Below are 23,428 nucleotides of genomic sequence, written 5' to 3'. Positions count from 1 at the left end.
TGTTCTGGTTGACAGTCCCAAATGAGGTCCCAGCAAAGGGCCAGCATCAACCATCAAACTTGTGAGTAAAGATGCTTTCAGAATATTCCAGTCCCAGCCACTGACTCACTCACAGCTATTTAGTCTTCCCAGATGAGGCTCGAGACATTGTATTCCCTCTATGCTCTAACCCACAGAATCCATGAGCACAATAAAATGGCTGTTTAAAGCTGCTACATTTGAAATAATTTGCAAAACAGAAATTGTTACTATAACATTAAGAGTTTTCTTTTTTGGCCTTAAAGTTTTATAGTTTTCTTCCATGGGTTCTATACTTTATTTAAGTTAACTCTTAGTTATTGAATGTGTTTTCTGATATTGTGGTGATGAAATTATTCTGAATAAAAAGCTGCCTTCTGATATAAATTTCAATTTTCTACCTCCTAGTTTCTTACTCTGTATGTAAGAAAAATAATTTTGAGATAGTCAACTTTTTATATCACTATAGCAAATTTCTTAAAGTTATTTATTTGATGCTCTTGGGTTTTATACATACACAATCACACAATCTAAAATGAATGCACTTGCAGTGGCTGGCCCCATGGCCTAGTGGTTAAGTTTGGTGCACTCTGCTTTGGTGGCCTGGGTTCGGTTCCTGGGCATGGACCTATAGTTGTCAGTGGCCATGCTGTGGCAGCGAACCACATACAAAAAAGAGGAAGAGTAGCACAGGTGTTAGCTCAGGGCAAATCTTCCTGAAGCAAAAAGAGGAAGATTGACAATGGATGTTAGCTCAGAGTGAATCTTCCTCAGCAAAAATAAAACAAAAATGAATGCATTTGAGTCTTCTCCTTTAAAATATTTCAAAGCTCATGCCTCTTTCTGGTCATTGCATTGACTAGCACTCCCAGGACAGCCTCCACGCACAACAGTGAGGGCAGGTGTTCCTAATTTGTTACTGAGTTTAATGAGAAGACTTTCTGAGTTTAATATTAATCTAATGCATCATATAAACAAACAAGAGAATATAACCATGATGCAACCTCTAAGTCTTAACATTAATTTTGAAGGTCATTCAACACGTATTTTAGTAAATTCCTAAGAGCTTTTTTCTTGCTCTATTTTAGGTGGGAGAAATAATTTTGGATTACTTTCTTGATTTACATGCTCAGAGATAGGTAGAAAATGATGAAACTGCTTTTAAAAACCTGCTTTTGCAATAATGGAGGTCTGCTGAATGGAACACTAAAAACAGAACCTGTGTGGTGATCCCGTGCACTACCCTGGCGGGCTAACCCATCTCTTCACACAGCTTTTTGGAGTCCAAAAATGCTACCTAAATTAAGTTTTTCAACCTGTGTGAGTGGATTATTGTGTGGCTTCCTGAAATAATCCCCTCATCTTTTAACACAGTTCTGACCCAGTTTGGGGAAGTATCTTTAATATCTTGTTCTACTTCACTGACCTCCAGGCAGAAGAGCCAAAAATATCTGCATTCAACTGGCAACTTTCATCTTTAGGCTTACAAAGAGGTCAGCTTTCTTTAAAAAGGAAACTGAAACTTACATCACAAGGCAGCTTTTTAGGTGATTTTACCTTTTACTTTACAAGCCTGACAAATGGAAGGCAGAGACCTGGAAGAGTCAGTCGAAGTGCCTCAGAATAGTGCGTACCTATTGATGGGAGTAAATCAAAAGCTGTTGACTGGGCCTGCTTTTACTACACCATCGATTATTTGTCAAGTCATAGGCGCTCACCTCAGAAAGAAAAACAGAAACACATGCTGGAAGATGAGGTAAGGCTGGGTTGCTAGAAGAAAAGACAGAGCAATAGTCTATCCAGAAGAGGGATGGGATAGTGAGGTGCTTACAGAAAGCAATAATGCCGAAACTGCACAACACTCTGATCACCTAAGTGATGGTTAGGAGGATGGATGTTTTCTAGTTGGCAGATAGGGAATTGATTGTTATGGCCCGCAGTAGATTTTCTTATTATTTTCAATTATTCAAATGTCCTTCTTGCTTCAAGAGTATGTATCCTTGCCTTTGCCTGGTAACCTGCAGTGCCTCCCTGTAGCAGGAGTATGTATCTCCATTCCATTGTCATGTGATCAATTCTGAGCTGAAACTTTAAGAACCATTGTGTGTTTCTTCCAGCCCTTTCCTTCTTTCCCTTTGCTGTGAGAATGGCATGTCTCAGGGAGGGGCTCCTCCTTCGTGGGGACGTTGGGTTTCAACCATGGTCTTTAGACCATGGGGCAGAGCAGAGCTGCCACTAGACATGAAGTAGACATGAAATGTGTTGAGGAAATAAACCTTTGTTATCATAAACCACTGAGTTTGAGAGGGAGGGCTCATTTGTTGCTGTGGCATAACTAAGTGAAATCTAATTAATACAACTCAAACTAACATGTATTAGGTCAGATGTAGGATGAGTCCCATTTTAAAGGAAGCTGAGGTACTCCCATTTGTTTGAAAGTTTGGCTGAAATAAGTTTTCTCTGCGTTAGACACTGGAGACTAAAGCCTCAAACCCTGAAGATAATCATGCACTTAGATTTCCATAGGTAAAGTCAAAGCAATGATCTACGATTCTAAGCTGTTATTCAGTGAGTATCTGCCATCATAAAAGTCATAGAGAGATAGTATCAATCTACAGAAGCCACAGACAACAGAACACATGTGAGTGTAGCTGTGTTCCAGTAAAACTTTATTTGCAAAAATAGGTAACGGACTGGATTTGGCCTCAGGCTGATCCCTGCCATAGCATAAGAAAATTAAAAAAAAAAAAAAACACAAACAAAAAAAATCTTAAAACAAGCCTAATGTTTTACAACCACAGTTGTATTGTTTTAACATCAAAAGCTGCTCAATGGCCACTGAAAGACATAGATAATTCCTCGGTTTTCCCATATGTAAAAGATGAAATATAAAGTGCCAGTAAGTAAGCACTCAATGAGTTTCTATTCCTTTCATCTTTCTCTGTCCTGCTATACAAAACTCAGAGTGGATTCTCAGTGAAGGCCTGTTTAATGCGTGCCAAGTTAATGAATGAGGTCAAACAGTAATGAGGTGAAGCAAGAATCCTTTAAGTCAACATTTGCTGAGCAATTGGTTTGATAAGACAAACTCATGATAACTAAGAATAAATATTAATATATGTCATGATTTACATGTCCATTAATTAGATTCCTAATTATATTGACCTAACAGAGAAATGCTTTCTTTTCAATTCAGGAGCATATTTTGAATAATAAATAATAATTCTGTGCTCTACACCAAAGTCATGAAATTCCCAACATCTTGCATTAGGGCTCTGTCCTGCATGGATAAGGGGTAGGAAAGAAAATCTCAATACTATCTGCTCAATTAAATAGAAGTCAGTTTTGTGATTTATTACACTCAGACTAGGAAGTCAAGTTTTCTTTCAAAAAGCAATGAATCTCAATATGTTGCTCTATGTTCTGTTAAATGTCTTCTACCATAAATAATTAGGATCAAATATGCTCAGGAGCCCATGGCCAATATCCACCATCTTTGGTGCATGGGCCAAAGTGACAATTGTTGAGATTGTCACTTTTTACTGCCTGTAAGTTTAAATACCACCAGATAAAAGCATATTTACTTTTCCAATACATTTTCTGCTTGATTTAACATTTTAAATTTATCTTTCAGCCCTACCCTGAAGTTCACCTTGCCCTAAAATACAAAAATCCTCCTCCCATTCTTTCCATTTCTTCTACTGTCAAAATAATGGCCAATGGGATTCACAACCACACAGTGTCTTTTCTGTCCATGAGATAGATAATCTGACATGCATCAAATCTATCACAGTTCCCTCATAAGACATCAAGGCAGGGGTGAACACCTTCCTCCTGAACTGGTATAAAAAGAAATGTAGAACTCATCTTCTCTAAAAATTAGGTATTTGCCTAGGGAGGCTTCCATCTTATTCACAGAGTAAGGGAGATTTTCAAGGTAAGTGAAATTGCTCTGAGGTCGTATAGTATGGTTGTGTGCTTGAATAAACATGTGCCGGAGGGAATATAGAACAGAGAAACAACTTAATACTCACTTAATCCTAATGTTAACATAATTCAAATTGAGCCGGGGGTGGAGATAGTAGCATTTGCACCAGGCACTGAATCACTCTGTTTAGTGTTTCCAGATTGTGGAGAAATTGCCTTGGAATCATCTGGAGATGTTTGTTAAAAATACAGATTTTAAGGCACCACTCACTGCAGACCTATGGAATCTCCAATCTCTAAGAAGTTGGGCCTGGGAATATGATTTTTACCAAAATATTCCTGTGTTTCTTATGTGAAGCCACGTATGGGAACCTCCTTATTAAAGGAACATGAAGAACATGAGAGATGCAAATAGTCATCGCCTTAAGTATTTTCAGGTAGGCATAGAAAATGGCACCAGGGCATAGCTCATTGGGCCATAAGGTGACAGGTGGGTTAGCTTTGCTTGTGAGAAGCTTCTTTCTCTTTCTACTTTGTACTTTTCCGTCAGCTGAGAATAGTATCTAATCGTGGCTCATCAGACATCTCACACTCAGGAATATCAACAAATTAAAATGAGGTCTAATTTGGGGATGCAAGAAAAAACTTGTCATTAAAATAACTGTCAATAAAAATTGCAATTCAAATATTTGAAAAAAATGAACCAGCACTATCAGATGTACAAAATCATACTCTATAAATTCAGCATTGTATTTCCGTTTTCCTGAGGGCCAGCAATGCAGGGAAGTGAAAATGAAATAGTGTGAGTTTGAGCACTACAGGGCAGACAAGGACTGAAAAATTCCTCAGTGAAAGGATACAATTGAGGCCAGGAATTTTCCATTCTTTATCCTCACAGGCCCTTTTTGGTACCTTGTAAAATTATTGCAGCTCTATAGGGATGTCTCTACAACATGGTGGTAACTTTCAGGTTCCTGCATTTTTCTCTGTACCCCTCAGATGATTTTCATCATCGCAGACCTGAACTAAGCCTTGAACACGAAGCATACCATCAGACCCGTCAATTAGATTCCAGCTCTGCTCTGCTTAGTTGACAGCCAAATGATCACAAGTGGAACCAGGCCACTGTTCCCTCCCAGGGATTTTAACACACAATCCGTTGCATTGTCTAGAAGTTCTTTTTTCCCATGGAGCTGCCTACAGATCTCAAACATGTCATGAAAAAATTCAGTCTCCTTGGTTACTGCCAAGGATGAACCAACTGCATATATAGCTGTCAAAATGATGGTGTGTTTAGCTATCTGAATAACTGAGCAGAAGGGGAGGAGAGAGCAAGAGAACTGTGAAATTAAGTAGAGTCTGAATCTAAACACGCATTAATTCTGGTGAAGGATAAATTCACATCTGTTCATACATCTCTTTGGACAGTTTTTGCAGAATCTTCAAATCCAGTTGCCCTTGGAAAGATCGTCTCCAATATATTTTGTGTGCCAAATGAATTTTCAGTATTTACAAAAACATTAATTTATCACTTTCTTTGAAATGAAGACTCTAGACACGGCCATATCTAAGGCAACATGGAAGATTTACATAAGAACGCACAGGGTTTATATATTTCCACTGGTCTATCATATTGTGTAAATACATTCTATTCATTACTCATGTGTCCACCCCACTCACCAAACTTGGATTTCAGTTCCTGTCAGGATTGTGGCCTGTGGTTTGAACTGACTGTCTCTACCAGGGAGTTAAAACAAATTTGCTCCTGATTCACAGCACCAGCTAGATCACTGGGGCCACCAATGATGGGTCTAGCAAGGCTTCCTGCCAATCACAAGGAAAATGCCTCCTGTCAGAACCACCCACAAAATATTAACAAGCATGGCTCGCAAAAACAGTTCAACAATATTCAGATCTAATCACTCACTGGATAGCTGTGAAAGGTCCAGTCATTCTTGAAGTCAGAAGAAGGGAGGCAGATGAGTCACAGGGACGGCTTTGTGTTTTCCCCGTTCCTCCTGGACCAAAGCAATGGTCTAAGGACTATGGATTGATTTGGAACACCATCTAGTGAAGGATTTGAGGAAGTGCATGAACGTAGAAAGAAAAATCTCAAGCCAAATTCTGATTCAATTGGTTTAATGCCTCCTTTCAGACTATTTTAAATGGTTCTGAAATGAATGATGGTGTGAGTTTTTTTTTAAGTTAGGGTAAAAGCAAAACAGAATGACCAGTGTGTACTTGAGCATAGACCAGATTCAGCTCATTATCCCACCTGCCTCTTGGGATAAAATAGTCAGTTTCTTCTCTCAGCACTTCTCATTGACTATGGTAAGGATGTAAAAATACCCCATGGAGTCAGCCCAATCAATAGTCTACTTCTGCCAGAAAGTCAGCATCTGAAAATGGCACTAAAGGGTTTGGCAAGAAAGATGCCAGGGCGCCGGATTTTCAGACATGCATCTGTCAGTCATGGCGTTTTTTGGTTAAACAGTATATGTGTCAGAGGCCTTAGCTATCAAAAAATTAAAAATTTTATTCTAGACTCAATAGCTTTTATTGCCAGAAAATCAGTACCAATAGTACCTATTTCACAGTGTGCTGCACACAAAAAGCACTGAATAAATATGACATTATTCTATAACTAGAGCTGTCAGCTAGGATTTTTAACTGGGAAAGATAGTTGAATATAATTCAATTATTACATTTTGAATTCTTCTATATAAAATGGTGCCTCTGTTTATTTATTTATTTATTTTGAACTTCTCAATTCCACATTTCATGTTACACCCCTCAGAACACTGATCTATGTGCTTTTGGGATTGAATAAATGTTATGTGACTGTCTATACTTCCCACAGGGGGAAAAAAGTAAAGCAAAACAACAACCCCCCTCCCCCCAGCCCAACTCAATACTGTAGGACTCTTACCATAATTAACGATCAATAGTTTCTAACAAATGATCATTGTCTTATTTTGATGTTCAGAAAATTCACGTCACCATTCTTGATTAGAAGCTTGTTTTGTTATTTCTAGCTGTTGCTCTGAAGGTACATGGTCAGTTTGCCATTTGGGGCACCACAGTTTCTATGAATAACTGATTCTAGCTACTTTAAATGGAACCAAAGGCTGTATTTGTGTTGCCCATGCTGCTGGGTATCCCTTTTTAGATGAAGCAAGAAAGCGTCCACCGGGTCTCCAAGCCTCAATTAGAGGGCACTGGGAAGATCGTGACCTTCCATCATACCCTTGGTCTTCTGTCTGTAATCAGAAGAAAAGACTGACCAGAAGGCTAGACGGCTCTCACTTTCTCCTTCCAGCTCTTCCATTGTTTGATGAATGGCTAATTAGCTATCACTACCTTAATCCAGCCATGCACTGACCAACCCACACTTACTTTCAGCAACAGTTGTATCTTGGGACATTTCTCCAAGAACATAACACTTTAAACCAATTGAACTTACTTTGAACTTAGAGAATAGAGGGGTTTTCAAACATCTCAGCTGTGCTTTCCTTATGTTTATTTGTAGTCTTTTAACTAATAGGGAGAGGAAGTTTTTATCTGGCAATATTTTCAATCTTCTAGGAAACTCCTGCAAGGCACCTGCAGGCAGGTAGAAGGGCGGGCTGCCTCTGCTTAGTGGTTTAGAATTCCACAGTCCCTTGTTACTTGTTCCAGCTCAGCATCTAATACAAATAAGCTGCTGAGGCACCCTAATAAGGAGTAATGGGGAGTAACAGTCACCTTTCAGGGAGGGGTAAGAAAACATAAAAGTGACTATCGCATGAAACAAAATGGGTTAAATACCATAAACTGAAGTAGAAAAAGTGATGGAGATTTAAGACATGGTGTTTTACAGCCAATGATCAGGGCTGATGGAAAAGAATGCTTTGACAAAGGTCAGGAGATATTACTGGTACTCAATTGGCTGTGTGGTAGGTAGGTTACTTATTATTAAGCAGGTTAAAAGTACAGGAATTTGCAAGTAACTCCTCTTCCTTGTTCTTCAAAGTAGGTTAGAGGACATTTCAGATTAGCCTCATCTAACATCCCTCCCACTCCTGTTCTGACATGCTTTCGTGAATGGGAGAGAAGGAGTTAAAATTACAATAGAAAGAGCATACAACTAGGGATGCTGGTTTGCTCCAAAGAGTCCTTATTTGCGCATGTTTCTCTGGTGTAATTATTAACAGCATCCATTTCACTTTCAAAAGTGGCCTGAGTTGGGCAATACACTGTCTAGTCACCTGACACATACCAACAGCCTGTCTTATGAATGCTGTGTAAGTGAATGGAGTGGACAAGTGGCCCCGATGCACTGGATAATCATCCACTGGCACCACCAACACTGTCGGTCTCCCTCTGCTTAGGCTTCCAAAATGCCAGGTCTACTGAGATACCCACACAGCATTCCAAAGGTGAGACTGTGTGAAATGTCATAGCGGCTACTGAGAGGGCACCAAGTTATGTTTCAAAGGATGGACTAACCTACTGGGCAAAAACTTGTATTGCTCCCTTTCTTTCTCCCTGTGGCCAATCTTTTGCCACAATTGCTACAACTAATTGCCCTATTAGCAATACACATAGATACAATATACACGTAATTTGTTCTTGGTTTCATATTGCTTGATTTAAATCAGTATCTTATTCAAACTAATTTATTTTCATCTTGACTCAAAATAAATGCTGATTGATTTGCCTGACTTGAGAGCTCATTTTTTACTTACAATGAACGTTAGGGCCTGGCAGAGCCTAAAATCAATAGAACATTATCTATTTTACACATTTTTGGAAGACACAGGACATCATCTGTACCACAAGGTCAACTTTTGCAGCAAATGTAAAGGGAAATGTGCTTTGGTAGAGAAAGAAGTAAAGAACTATTTCTTAGGCAAACTGAATATACCAAGCAAAATAGAAAAAAAGCCCTCCAGATTTTGAATGAAGTATCTGGGAAAAATAGGTTAACAGGAAAATTTAAAGAGAAATGATTTGAGGGGCTATCTTCTCCCGCTCCCCAATCTAGTTTTTCCTACAGCTGTGTCCCATAAATGCGTACTGAGAAACTCAATTAGATTTCTGTGGCACTGGTGGTCCCCAATGGTCTTACCATTTCACTGTTCCTAGTTTTAGAGGAAACCCCTTGAAAACTTCCACTGGTTTTTGTCACAGGAGGATTAAACAGCAAAGCTAAACCCAGCTTCCCTCTGCACCTTTAACCAATTTTGTTCCCCTCTCTTCCCATCAAGTGAATGGCAAAGAGTAATGAAGCCAAGGATGAAAAGAACAACAAAAAAAGAGCCTTGCCCATGGCGTCTGAATAACACAGGCTGAGATTTTGAAATTAAACCCAGCAGGCGGAAGGCTTCCAAAGGCCGCCCAGCCTGTCCACTGAAACCGATTTCATTAGAGCGCTGTTGTGGCTTCTCACTCCGCACACAAAAGGGACCTGACCGAGGACTTCACTGAGGAGCTTGAGCAAAACAGGTGGCCCTGAGGTGGTGCTGTGCATGGGGTTTTCTCAGATAATTTCAGGGTTATTACCAACAGCGTGCTCTTCTTTTAAATTTAAGGGAGGCCAGATTCACAAACTGAGTACTAGCCCAGGCTGGCATGAGACCAAGTTTAATTTTCATTTTAGACACTGTAGGGCCCACCTCTGCCTATCTAACAGTTCCAAGTTGCAGTTTAAGCACAAAATCCATTGAAGGGGTGCGCTTTGCATGGAGGTGTAGAAATTTATGGTCAAAGATGACAGGAATAACAGTGGAGGCTGTGCCACAGCCAATCTCAGCTTTTGAAGAATGCCCTGCATCTGATAAGTTACTACAGTTACTATAAATTTCGGACAGCCCTGGTAATAAGGATTCCATGGGACACTACTGGCTTCGTTAAGTCTCAAGGAGTTATAAGTGACTGATTCCCTGTCCTTTCTCTCTCAACCTCTTCCCCTGGTAGTTATCATTGGAGCACACTCCACAGCAGGATGACTGTAGCTGAAGCACAACATGAATTGTTCTAGAAGAAATCTTCTCCATCTCTCAGATCATTTGTGGGTTTCTAGAAAGTGTTGGAATTCAAAGTTTGTTAGTTAACATTTGAGAGATGTTAATGATGAAGAGGACCAAAATTTGTCACCCCCAAACATGAATCTTTGGCATAAGGATTATTTTAGGCTGATTATTTTTTAGAAACACCAGACACAGGGAAAACCCTAAAAAATGAATAGAAATTATCCTTTTATAAGTATCCTATACATTCATGAGGGAAATCTCCATTTATAAGGGTGTGTCCCTCTCTGTACCATTAAGAGGGGGATGACTCAACCTCTAGAAATCCTTATCAATGGAAAAGGCAAGGATTTAAATCTGCATAACAACCTTACCCTTGTTTACTCTGTTTTTCCTGGTTACCTCCCATAATTGACTTCCCACCCCCAATGTCTTTTTTTGTCTTTAGTTATAGATGGTATTTAAGGTGGTGGCTTGGGCTATTTTGGGGAGTGACTTAATTTTCTTGGGTCTCTCCCATGTATACAGGAGGTATACATGTTATTAAACTTCTGTGTGTTTTTCTCCTGTTAATCCGTCTTTTATTATAAGGATCTCTCAACAAAGAACCTAGAAGGGTAGAGGGAAGATTATCTTTCCTCTCTCACCATGACATGTGAAAACAATCCAACTGTGTAGAGATTAGTATTTGTTCTATTTAAGTTTTAATAAAATAATCATTTCTTAAAATCTCAAAAAATAACTGCTGCAAAAGGTAGGTGGAAGTCAAACCAGTATAAGTGGATGATGACAAACTGGTTGGACCGTCAAACTCAGCTAAGAACTGAGAATCTGCATTCTCATCAACTTCAATCGGTCTAGAACACTCTATCATCAGTACATACTTAAGGATTAAATTTTAAGTTTATTCAGATTCCTAAAGGAGAGTCATACTAGGCATCTTCTTAAACCAACTTCTGTTTAAAAACCACTGTCGCTGCCAATAGACAAATGCAATGTTTTCTCTTATTGGTGAGACAGTGATTTACTGACTCTGCGATATCAATCTGCTAAGTAACCTTGTGAAATATTAACCACACTCCAAAGACCCACCTCTAATTGCATGCAAGTGGAAGGAAATTGCCTTCAGATTGTGTGAGTGGAAACAGTTTCAATTTACATTACATGCTCTACACGTAACAGCATTTTTCTCTCTGACGTTCATTCGACTCAGAAGTCCTTCCTCAAAAGCAGCTTTCCTAGTTGCAAGTACATCTTTAAAAACACAGTCACAGGTTTGTATACAATATGAATTTTGCTCATTTATCTTGGTGAATTGGGGGCTTTGTTTGTTGTTTATTTTTAAATTTTCTTAATATTAATTTTTAGGTAAAACAGAATATAATACTCTCTCAGGTAGTCATTTTTTCAATCTAAAAAGAAACTGTTAAGGAAGGATGGTTTCTTGTAGAAGAGTGATGAATGGGAAACCCTTTTCCCACCCACCATCATTGAGTTTGTCCAGCAAAAAAACCAAAGACCAACAGAACTTAAAGGATAACTTGTTAGTCCTTCTCCTGAGCAATACTTAACTTCACTCTCTTAACCCCATATTTACCTATGAGATGAGGTTTACAGGAGGCCCCAACTGATATTTGAATAACAATATGAGGAAACCAATGTGAATCTAGTAGCCCAAATATAAACTACCTCTCCTTTGCTTCTGAACTATTAAACTCTAAGGTCACGTGTTCCTGTGTAATCTTTAGCGAACTCATAAGTTAGAAGAAAACAGGCTAGTTTCCTTTACATTTTAATCCACTTATGAGGTTCCTCACTCAGCACCTTCATTTTAGTGGGCCCTGCAGAAAAGGAAAAGGTAACTAGAATCTTGAATAATCAGAGAAGAGGAAGCAATTGTTTAAAATGACATCTCTTTCTGTTAGGAGCACTCTAAAAGTCATGGCCACCCATAGAATTTCTCCAGGGGGGCTGAGGGCCACTGGCATCATCAATTTTATTCTATATCTTCCACTTTCAAGTGATACACTCCATTTTAGTGATAGACAGGCTCCTGTAGAAAAGCATCTGATTGATATGTGGCTTCCAGATGAATAAAGACCCTTTTAATAAAAAGAGAAAAGTAGGTATATTGGTTTGGCTTTGAAGTATGACTCCATCGTTTTCCACTTTCTTCATGGTTTCAAGTCCAGTGTAGTGTAAGAGGAAGGAAGTGCACCATTTATTTTTATCAAGCTGTGTAAAGAGGGACCTACATGCAAGCTTTTAGGGGAGTAAGCTATAATTTTATCCAACTGATGAAATTAAAATTATCAGGTAATATTATAAGACAGATTCCTTTGGGAAAGAAAAACGGAGTGTGCTGTGACTACATCTTGAGAGTACATTCAGCCACAATGATGAGCATTAGAAAGCCTAAATCCTAAAGGGACATGGAACAGGATAGCTTCATAGGAATGCCGATGACAAACTTTTGAATCTATAGGAGCCTAGGAGTGTCAAGAATATGGATCCAGATTCTACAGCTTAGCTGACAGATGATAAGCGATGTATTACCTCAATGGCTAAATATTTAAGCTTCATGGAGTGGAAGATATTTGACTGGAAATGAGCCAAGAATGCCAAATTAGAAAAAAAAACCCTGCCTGTGAAATTATACTGCAGACATCAACTCTCAACGGCCCCAGAGCTCCAGCTTTCTCAAAGCTGTGGTCCACAGAGCAAATTAAGCAGTGAGAGGTTTACTGTGTTTAACGGAGATAAACAGGCAAGGGTAGAGGATGTAATTCCCCAGCAGGTTTTTCTGAAAATGGATCTTAACTCTGTGCCATGAGGGGCAACACTGTAGGGCACTGGTTTATTTTCCTTATTTTTTTTCTTTCTGAAAAACAGTCTCTCACTTGCTTGGAAGGAATTAAAAAAATTTTTTTCACTGACTAATAAGATGGTCAAATATCAAAACACCAAGAGATTTTCACTGGGAAAGCAGACAAAAGGAGAGCTACTTCAGCATTACAGTAGCTCTGAAGAGGATTTCCGGGATGAAGAATACTGTTCGATCTAGAGGATTCGCACTTATACTAAGGACTAACCTTTACCTTACTGTAAATTATATCCCAACTAGATTTCTCTGGGATATAACAGGAGATAATAATTATTTATTGATTCGAAGGTGTATAAAGAGAGGTTTGCATGACAAAACTACCAGCCTGATTTATTAAAGAACGTGGATTTTTTTTTTCTGGTTATTAAATAGCAACAATAAAACAGGATAGTTCCAATATAGCTCTTGGAAGAAGACAACCACTAGAAATAATTTAAAACGTCTACATAGTAAAACTTTTAACAAGTCCAAAATTTCTGTAAGCCAGCACTGGAATAAATACAAAGATGATTATTCACACATTAAAAAAATATATTAAGTTAAAGGATTGGTGAAGATTCTTCCTCTGCTTAGGGCATTGTGCCTGTCCTAGGAGAGCTATCTCCTTTGCAATACCATTAGGGCAGGAAATTGTCAGGGTTTTTTTTTATTAGGGTGTGGCAGTTGCAGAGGACATACACTTGCTGAATGATGGTAATATTATGGTTATTTATATGTTTAGCTGTATATATATTATATATGTATACATATATGTACATGTATAGGTGCATACAGTACATTTATATGTTTGTCTGTATTTCCCCATTAGACTGTAAGCTTATTGAGAACAGAGAGCCTTCATGGAACAGCGCCTGACACACTGAAATGCTCAATAAATATTTGTTAAGTCAATGAGTGAAGGCAACAAAAGCTAAATGTCCAGAAACACATGTCATGAGAGAAAATGATTTAAACATGTGCCAAAGTACACTCTCTTTTCCTACTAAAAGAGAGTGAAAGGTAATCACGTGGATACCCAACATTCATATATGTAGTTCCAAGTCAGCCTTAAATGGTTGATGCTTTTGTGTGAGCATCACTGGTAGACTTCCACAAGCCTTCTCCTATATGTCTATGAAGACCTCAACTTCCAGATCACCCATAGGATCACCCCACCTAGGCCTGGCAGCAGAGACCTTGGACTATTCAGGAGACACTTGCCCCTCCATTCACCAAGCAGGAGGGAGCTTCATGGAATGCCTTGGCAGAGACAGAATGACTCACCAGTCTTTGGACACATACGATTTAGCTATGCCAAGAAGCATTTCTTTTCACGTCATCCTTTGATATAATCATCTTTTCATGGACCATGAAAACAACATGGAGCTTGGTGACAGTTAAGAACTCAATTTAATTTCTAGCTCCACTGCAACTCCACCTAATTAACTACCTAATTTACTGATCTGGGCCTCTGTTTCCTCATAAGTAAGATGGGAATGATAAGAATGAAATTGACTTCATAGGATTCTTAGGCAAGTCAGGTGAGATTTTGGATGTGGAAACACTTGTCAAGTCATAAACACTCTGTAATGTGTCATGTTATAGAGAAAGGTGCCTTTGTGGTAGAATGATTGCAAATATAGTACTAATTCTCCGGGCCTCTACCATTCTTTGTAATGTGACTTTGAAATTCCTCCCATCAAGAGGTAGAGTCTACTCCTCCACCATACCTCCTCTCCAATCTGGCTGGTCCTACAATTTTCTCTGGTCTATAAAAAACAGCAGAAGTGAGGGTGTGCTAATTTTGAGCCTAGGCCTCAAGAAGTTTTGCAAACTTGCATTTGCTCTCTTGGAACCTTACCACTCCCAGGAGAACGAGTCCAGAATAGCCTGATGGAGGATTAGAGATTATGTGGAAGAGAGCTCAGTTGTCCCAGCTGAGGACATCCTGGTCCAGCCTACAGCAGCAAACACAGCCACGATCAGCAGAACTGCCTCCAGGACCCATAGGTGACTGCAGGTGAAAGACTGAGCCCAGCCAAGACCAGCAGAACTACCCAGATAATCTTAAACTCATGAGGAGTGATAAACGCTTACTGTTTTAATCCATTTGGTTTGGGAGTGGCTTGTTATATTAGCAATAGCTAACTGATACAGCATTACAGCCTCCTACCAGAGCGTTGTGAACATGTCCAGAAAACAGGGCTACCACAGCCAGAAAATGTGTGGTCTGGTGAAATAAGGACAACTGTATGGTTCAACTTTTCTCTTCAGCTTCGTTCAGCATTTCCAGGGTGGTTTTAGCCACAATGCCTGGCTGACCTCAGGACTAAGGCTGAGAGCTTCTGATCTTAGCAGAAAGCCTGCCCTTAACTCACAGAACACCACGTGAACGGCTGGGCTTCTGCTTCCAGGATGCGATCTAAAAAAGAAAATAAGAAACGGTCTCCTGGATCCTATCAAATCCCTCTTTAAGTACAGTGCCCCAATAAAGAGCCAAAGATGCAGGCAGGTCTCTTTTTAAATATAGCTTCTGAAATCAACCCACCCAGCCTGACATTTGAAAATCAGCTGATTCAGGAAAGCAGGAAGGGATTAGTTAGCAAAAGTGAAAAAGGAAACAGATCAGAGGCTAGATCATCAGAAGCCTATAAAACCATAAATGCTCAGGAAAATTTGCATGGAAAGTGGCAAGGTAGTTAAAAAAGAAATGAAAGAGTAACCCATCAGTTCTTCTTTATGACCAAGTATGTACTTGCTCACAGAGCTCCAGCCATGTACAGCCAAGGCTAACGTAATGCCATTAGTGAATATTCTGAGGATAATTACAGCCCATGGATTAATGGTTCCCTTTATTTCTGCCTTGCTGTTTGCATTTTGTTTATTTCCCAGGGCTTAACCCCTCCCATAGAGTATGCAAAAGCACGGAATGTGGGCCTAGAACTCCAATCATCCAAATTTTTCTTATGATTAATAGATTTGATGCACACAGTTATGAGAACTTGAAGGAATTCTACAACTCCTACAAATATATTCGCACCCTTGCTTAAAGGGTTCTCTTTTTATATTACACCTTCTGGATACCCAGCCTTCCCTCTTTCTTCTTTATTAACAGAATATACCAGCAGCAAAGTTGCTCAAACTACCAGCAGATCAGCAAAACATGAGAAAAAGCAGCTGAGGTCAAGATGGGAAGGCCAGGTACCCATCAACAATGACTGCAGGTAACATTTAGCAAGCACTTTGATATGTACTGAGCACCATGGTATACAGTCGTTATCTCAACAATTCCATGAGTCAGGTATTATTAAACCCATTTTACAGATGAGGCTTGGCAAGATGCAGTAACTTGTCCCAAAAGTTTCAGAGCTAATTATTGGCAGAGCCAAGAGCAAAACTCAGTCTGGATAATACCAAAGAACTCTCTCCACAACCATTTGAACCGCAAGCTTTGGCTCGCACACACAGTTACATGAACCAAATGTTTCACCTTTCTGAGTTAAATTTGTTTCTTTGTCAAGGCTTGGTCCAGCTCCCTGCAGAGCCCCTCCTAGGCTGACAATTTTTCTCGGGGGCACTCTTTGTAGCCTCTCCCAGCTCTGCCTTTTATCAGATTTCCATTACCTATACTTCGCCTTTTATCCTTTTTCCTCCCTTCCCTTTACCACAAACCACAGTGTCCGGGCTTAAAAACTTTAGGATCAGACTGGTTCTTCCACTGACTAACTGACTAACTAATTAACATGAGATGCTGAGCAAGTAGCTTACCCTCTCTGAGGGTAATAATAGAATCTATTTCATAGAGAGGACGAAATGAGATTATAGATATACCAGGCTTAGCACAGTGTCAGATAATATAGTAAATACTCAGAAAGTGTTACAGAAAAATAAATACAGGCCTTCCATGAACATACAGATTTGGAGGAGAGAAAAAGCTAAAACTAGTCCTAGATTCTCATTACTGAGAAAAAGGTTTCCACAAAGACCCCATTCAGGAGGACTCCATTGTACTCTATTGTAAAGCAAGACTTTATATTCCTTTGCTACTTTACAATCTGTAAAGTACTTTCATATACAGAATCCTATGCCATCCTTGACATAAGGCAGCACTTTCTAAGACCTGGTATAAATGCCACCCTCTTGATGAATTCTTCCCTGAGCTTCCTGTAGAAGACATTAGGGATTGATTCAGCATTGATCCAACTTCCTTCTAAATAAAGTCCCTTCCTTTACTGGAGAGGCTCATGCATTTCCAGACTCTCTTGCAGCTAAGGTATCTGATGCGGTTGAGACTTATCCAATCAGATACACTAGTATAAGCCATAATTGCAGAACTGAATTAGGTGGGAGAAGAGGCATGATGATAGGAATCCATTTTTGCCAGGCAGATTGTAGTTCTAGTGCTGGCATTTTGTGGCAGATTCACAATTCACCAGACTGGCGCAGGAGGAGCAGCCCAGTTCTGGGGCATGGCTTTGAAATATTTGTGTTTTTAGCCCTCCAATGATTTGTGAGTCTTTAATTCTCTATAAATCCCTTTCTTCCTAAATTAGCCATAGTATATTCTATTTTCTGTACTTGATCCCTAAGCAGTCACTTAGAAGAGGAATTCCTTTTGGTCTCTCTTCTGTGCCCACAGAACTTTGTTCCTGCCCACAATTATTGTTACACTTGACTTTTCATTATAGTAACTTTTAGATGCGACTGTCTCTTCTTCAAATTGAAGGCTGAAGATGCTATGTCATTTTCATCTTTGATTTTCTCCACAGTGCTTCGCACAGTGCTTGGCACAAAGCATGTGCTGAATCAAACTGGGGCAGGTTCCCACAGTCACACAGTGGCAGGCAAAAGACTCATCTTGAATTATCACTAGATTTTATTATTCCATATTCTATCTCTTGTTAAATTATGTCTAAATTGCTAATTTTAAAAGTAACCATCTTTGTTTGTGGTAGACTAGGTAACTCTTCAGAAATATCTATTCTCACCTCCTCACTTCCACGGGAGAAGTATATTTCCCTGCTCCACTGATATTGATTTTGGCCATTTGGCTTGATTTGGCCTTATACTGGGGTGGAGTTAGTCTTCAACATCCTTTAATGTGGGGTGCAATTACACGATTTGCCTTGGCCAATCGTATGTTAGCAGACATGATGTGATAGAAACTCTTGAAATGTTCTTAAACATTTGGGCTTGTGCTGTTGTGTCTCTGTCATTGCCATGAGACCACACCTTGGATAGTTCACTGGTTCAAGGAGCAGATAAGAGGTTCACGGAACAGAGCCATCCCCAGATGAGTCCAGCCTAAATTAGCCACCCAACATCTCCCCTTTTCCTCGTTCATCTGTAGATGCATGAGCAATAATGCTTACTGTTTTATATCACTAAGGTTTGGTGGTTGTTTGTTACATAGTATCATTGCAACAATAAATTATGTCCCTGGAAAGGCAAAAAAGGAAATACTCCCTTTCAAGGGAGATTGGATGTATTAGAAAGACAAGGTGCATCTTGAATCAAGGTTAATACTTTCTTCCAACACATCTCCTTCCCTTCACACCCATCTTCCTCCTTGAGACTCACCTCCTTCATTTCCATAACAATATACATTGCTAGGCTCTAGCTACTTTCTGATCTTACCTTACCACTACCCCCACTCTCATTATGACTTATCAACAGATGTCACTCAAGAATTTTGCTTTCTTCATTAAGTCCTCTTTTCTCCTTTAAGTATCAATTTCAGGGACTTGTATCACTTTCTGTGGAAACTCCCAAACTCTATCTCCAGTTCTGAAGCTTTCTTTACATCATAGCCACTGAGTTCTAACTACCACAGATTGTCTGCAACTGATATTCCTCTTAATATCTCACACGGTGCTCCCCAAATCATGGCCAGCAACTTCTTCAGACTTACTCTTCTGTTTCCTCTTTCTTTTATTGATTATTTCCCAGATCATCCATACATGAAAATCTTAGTATTAAACAGTTATCTTCCTCTCCCCCAAAGCACACTCCAAATTTAATAATTGTCAAACACCATGTAGTTGAAATAGATGTGGTTTTGCTAAGTGCTCAGAAGTTTAGTGGAGCTTGTAAGTTAAAGGAACACTGTTTGGAATAATTTTGTAAAGCAAAGAGTGACTTTGGTAATGTGACTTTGCCCTGACTGTGTTCTCTAATTTCAGGATTTTCACTGTGCACATTTTTCTTGAATTGAGGGCAGAGTGATGATGGACAGAGTGGTGATGGAACCTCCTGCATACTAATAAAAAAGATTGTGAGCATCACTGAGGGTTTTGGTGGGGAGAAAGGACGGAGGGAAACTGACCATTCTCACTGCAGTTATCACAATTAGGGGCTGATGTCCTAGCTGTCCTATTCAAAAATCAATGGCTAATAAAAAACATAAGCAATACCAACTTAGACTGTCAAAACAGGGATTAAAATTTACCATGCAGAACACAGCCCATTAAAATTTTGCACCTAGATTTCTTTTTTCACTCAAAAAGGATATCACACTATCACTGTTTTTTCTTTCTTTCTTTTTTTCTTTTGTTTTGAGGAAGATTAGCCCTGAGCTAACATCTGCCACAATCCTCCTCTTTTTGCTGAGGAAGACTTGCCCTAAGCTAACATCCGTGCCTATCTTCCTCCACTTTTACATGTGGGATGCCTGCCACAGCATGGCTTGATAATCGATGAGTAGGTTCACACCCAGGATCCAAACCGGCAAACCTTGGCCTGGTGAAGTGGAAAGTGCGAACTTAACTGCTGTGCCACTCGGCCAGCCCTCACACTATTGGTTTGTATACAGGCATTTAATGAATGACCTCTGAAGAGACCCTGGGTGTGGATCTCATTTACAGATAGATGAGACAGCCAGAGCCTATCAGAGACCCTTATCAAGTTGCTGAGTTGAAACTGACTCAGAGAATATGTATTTGGTAAATTCGAGGAATGTATGTCAGCTATGTTTACCAAGTAGTTGTGGGGTTTATTGTCAAAACAAGTGGCTAAGGCTTATTCCAGGCCCCCAGTGTCAGCAGCACACACACATTTTCACATTCTATTAACTGCAGAATCTGGGGTTTTATATGTTTATTTTTACTGCATGATATATTTTAGCTCCTGCTAAAGACTTTTGTGCAAATGGAAATTGGGTAAGCTTCCTTCCTAACTCTGTAGTTGATCCTTGTTTTTTACCCCAAAAAGTCTTTGAGTCTAGACCAAATTTTATCCAATTGAAAATACCCATAGTGATCAAAGAAAGGACTAGAAAGAGATCTTCAGAGGTATGTATCGGGGGCATGGACAGAGTGAAAATGACTTTACTGGACCAGATTAAGTTGAAAAATCATGTTGGAACACTTATTCTACACTATATCCACAATAGAGCGCCCACACATATACCAATTACGGGTCAAACCTAAGGTTAACATTATTGAGACAGTGTTGAGATGGTGCAACCCATCAATATATTGCATTTTACATGACATATAATGTGAAATTTATATACATAGACATACACATACATATATATGTATATGTTTGTAATATTTGGGGAGGATAGGGCCATGGAGGAGTGAGGTTCTAAGAAAAGGAAGCATCTGGACCTAGGGTACAAAAGAGAGAGATTAGACCTTGAGCACAGAGTTCTTGGAGATCTGAAAGAAGCTCATGCGGCCTGGATAGGTGAGACATGTGGTTGTAGGAGACAAAGCCCCTGTCACCAAATGCCTTGACTGCCCTGCTTAGGAACCTCCATTTTATAGAGAAAGCAGTGGGAAGGTCTTTAAACAGCAGAACATGATTCGATGGCTGTTTCTACACGGCCCACCAACAGTGTAAGGAGACAGGCTTGGAGTAGAGGCAATTCTAGAAGCAAGTGGATTCGTTTGAGCCGGTTTGTGGTGGTCATCTAGGTAACGAAAGAGGAGTGAGGACATAACATTTAAAATAGCTTCCTTTTCTCCCTGGTACTTCAACATAAGGTTCCTTTGGAAGGCTATATTCAAAGTTTTCATGTGATTTTCTGAATTGCCATTAGATAGGAAAATGTACAATGCATATCTGACTTCTACAGTTCAACAAACTGACTTCCAAAATCAGAGATTGGAAATTTAACAAAATATTTTTGTGAGCTTATAGACTATTTTTTATTCAACATACTTTCTACTCTATGACTTCCATTGAAAATCTCTCTGTGTGTGCGTGTATAAATATACGCGTATACACACACTCTAGTTATATGTGTCATTTTATATATGTGTGTGTATGTACACATATGCATGTGTTTATGCATTAATATACATATAAAATCTTCAGTCAGTTTTTGACTAGAAATTTTTTAATTACATAAGAAAGTTAACATACCTATGAAATGAAGAAATGTGCAGATATCAGAAAATACTTTTTTTGAAACGATATAGAATGTGGCTATCTATGTTTGGAAAATATGGCTTTATAAGTTCAATAATACAAAAGAAACTATCTTTCCATTGATTTTTTTTCTTTGTAACAAAAAGAACCAAAATTTCATAGGGTATTACTACTAAACTATGTTTAAACCTCTGAATGAGGAGATCAGGCAATAAAATATTTATTCAATATTAATTTTGTGATAGAAAATAATATGACAAGCATGTTACAAAGACATAAATTTGTATTTAATATATATTTATATATTATATTTATATTTAGTGTATTCATATTTATCTTTAATAGTGAAGCTATTTCATATTTAAACTTCATACCAAAAAGTAAATAAAAAATAAATTACTTTAAGAAACTTTCACAATTTAGTCCTCTTAAATAATAACTGAAGATATGAAAGAGAAAAAAACCTCTTAATAGAGTTATAATATGAGATTTTGGTTCCAAGGCATTTTCTTTGCTCAAACTGTAAGAAGATACACGGTAGAAACTAGTTTCCAAGACATGGTCTGATAGATTCTGGTATTTAGAGTATAACAGAAAACATAACTCAGTTTTGCAATACTTCTGTTAGATTAGACTTACGATGTATGAGCATGAGAAAAATAAAACTGTAAGACCACCGCTGTATAAACTAAAAACCAAGTTGAGCTTTCTTTTGTAAAAACTGAGGAGCAAATCAATTTTTATTATATATTTTCTTATCTTTCACAAAACTCCAGTCTCTAATTATAATTTTTCTAAGTCCCTTGATCCACATTTTGTCAGAGAAATTATTCAACAAAAAGGATGCACCCCAAGCACCTGCAAGAGTATCTGACACATAGTAGGTGCCCAATATATATTTTTTGGGTGAATGGGCAGATTCAAATGTGAATTCTGAGTCCCTGTTTGCTTTTTACATTCAGGCATTGTTAACTGACAGGACAGATGTGATTAGGGCCCAGTTCACTAGCTACAATATTCTGGTCCACCTTGGTACCGCCTGGACAACAGTCTCCCCCCAGGTTGCACATTGAAAGACAGTCTCCATTCTGAGTCAGGCTGATGATCTTACAATCGACCAAAGCAAGCTCTGCTGCTGTGCTGTCAGCATTTGAATTATCCCTACTGATGGGGTGTATCATTTCTAGGACATCCTAAATAGGGGAACACTCTCATAAGATGCAGAGCAGGATTCAAAGATAGAGAGTAGGAGAAGTCTGAACTAAAACCCCGAGAGGTTTAGCCGTCTGAAGTCAGAATGGTAAATTTTGACTTTTTAATTTTTTTCTTGAATTCTGAACTATCGATGATTTGGCCAACAGAACACGATTAGACAGCAACTTACAACACCAATTCTGCTAGATTTACACGAAGGCAGAGGAAGTGGCCTCCTCCATGGCAACATTTGAAGAGCCGTTAAGATGTTCATCTCCCCTAAAATGTCTTCCTTCTCAGGCTGCCCTCATCCTGAGAAGTCCCCACACAGATCACCATTCATGAGACGTGAGGGCCGTCAGCCCGTGCTGCGCCTCAGAATAGCCTGCACATCGGAAGTCAGGGAAAAGAGATGATCCCAGGGCTTCGCTCTAGACCAACTCAATCACACTCTCAGAATGAGCGGTCATATTTTTTAAAACTTCTGTAAGTGAGTTCATGGGCAAAGAATGTAAGAGCCACTACGTCCCTAGGAAATCACTACAAGCATGTAATCAGTCACCCAAAAGGGTAACACCTGAGTTCATGCCTTTATTCACTGATTCATTCATTCAGCAAACATTTATTGTGCATCTATCATGTGATAGTAGCAATGGGAAAAAATGCAAAGAAGTAAGAATACGACAATCACCCCTATTATTAAACATGCAGTACAGTACCAAGGCTGGCTTCACAGGTGTGCAACCTGTGCCTTTGCACACAGCCCTGTGCTTACAAGGGCCCCAGGCTTGGTTTAATGCTTTTCTGTCATCATCTTGAAATTCTTGATAATTTTTTAAAAAGGGGCCCCACATTTTTACTTTGCACTAGGCTCTGCAAATTATGTAGCCAGTCCTACTTAGCACTGTGGAAAATGGTTTACAGGCACTATCTCATTTAACCCCCACAAATACATAACCCATCATTATTACTGTGATTTTATGGAATGAGGAAACTGAGGCATGGTGTGGTAATGTACTTTGCCAAAAGGCACACCACA

General features: G+C 39.1%; 1 protein-coding gene and 1 long non-coding RNA gene across 7 annotated transcripts in view; one reads left to right on the top strand and one right to left on the bottom strand.

Moving 5' to 3' along the window:
- Positions 1-23,428, bottom strand: part of GADL1 (glutamate decarboxylase like 1) — a 156,836-nt gene that overhangs the window by 16,450 nt on the left and 116,958 nt on the right. The window contains exon 16 of one of the 6 annotated variants that reach the window (XM_070492602.1): positions 13,089-15,241. The exons of the other annotated variants lie outside the window; for them this stretch is intronic. Within the exon in view, the coding sequence (XP_070348703.1) occupies positions 15,194-15,241 (48 nt within the window). The 3' untranslated portion in view covers positions 13,089-15,193. Of the gene's footprint in view, positions 1-13,088; positions 15,242-23,428 lie in introns of those variants that run through there. 6 annotated transcript variants of the gene reach the window in all.
- On the top strand, positions 1,635-19,134 carry LOC139041346 (uncharacterized). Its single transcript, XR_011496325.1, has 3 exons — positions 1,635-1,774; positions 15,935-16,043; positions 19,002-19,134. It is a non-coding gene; the product is annotated as an uncharacterized lncRNA (long non-coding RNA).

The sequence above is a fragment of the Equus asinus genome, chromosome 21, assembly GCF_041296235.1.
Source record: "Equus asinus isolate D_3611 breed Donkey chromosome 21, EquAss-T2T_v2, whole genome shotgun sequence".
In the NCBI taxonomy this organism is placed as follows: Eukaryota; Metazoa; Chordata; class Mammalia; order Perissodactyla; family Equidae; genus Equus; species Equus asinus.
Note: the sequence above shows the minus strand (reverse complement) of the source record. Positions and strands in the feature narration are given on the sequence as shown.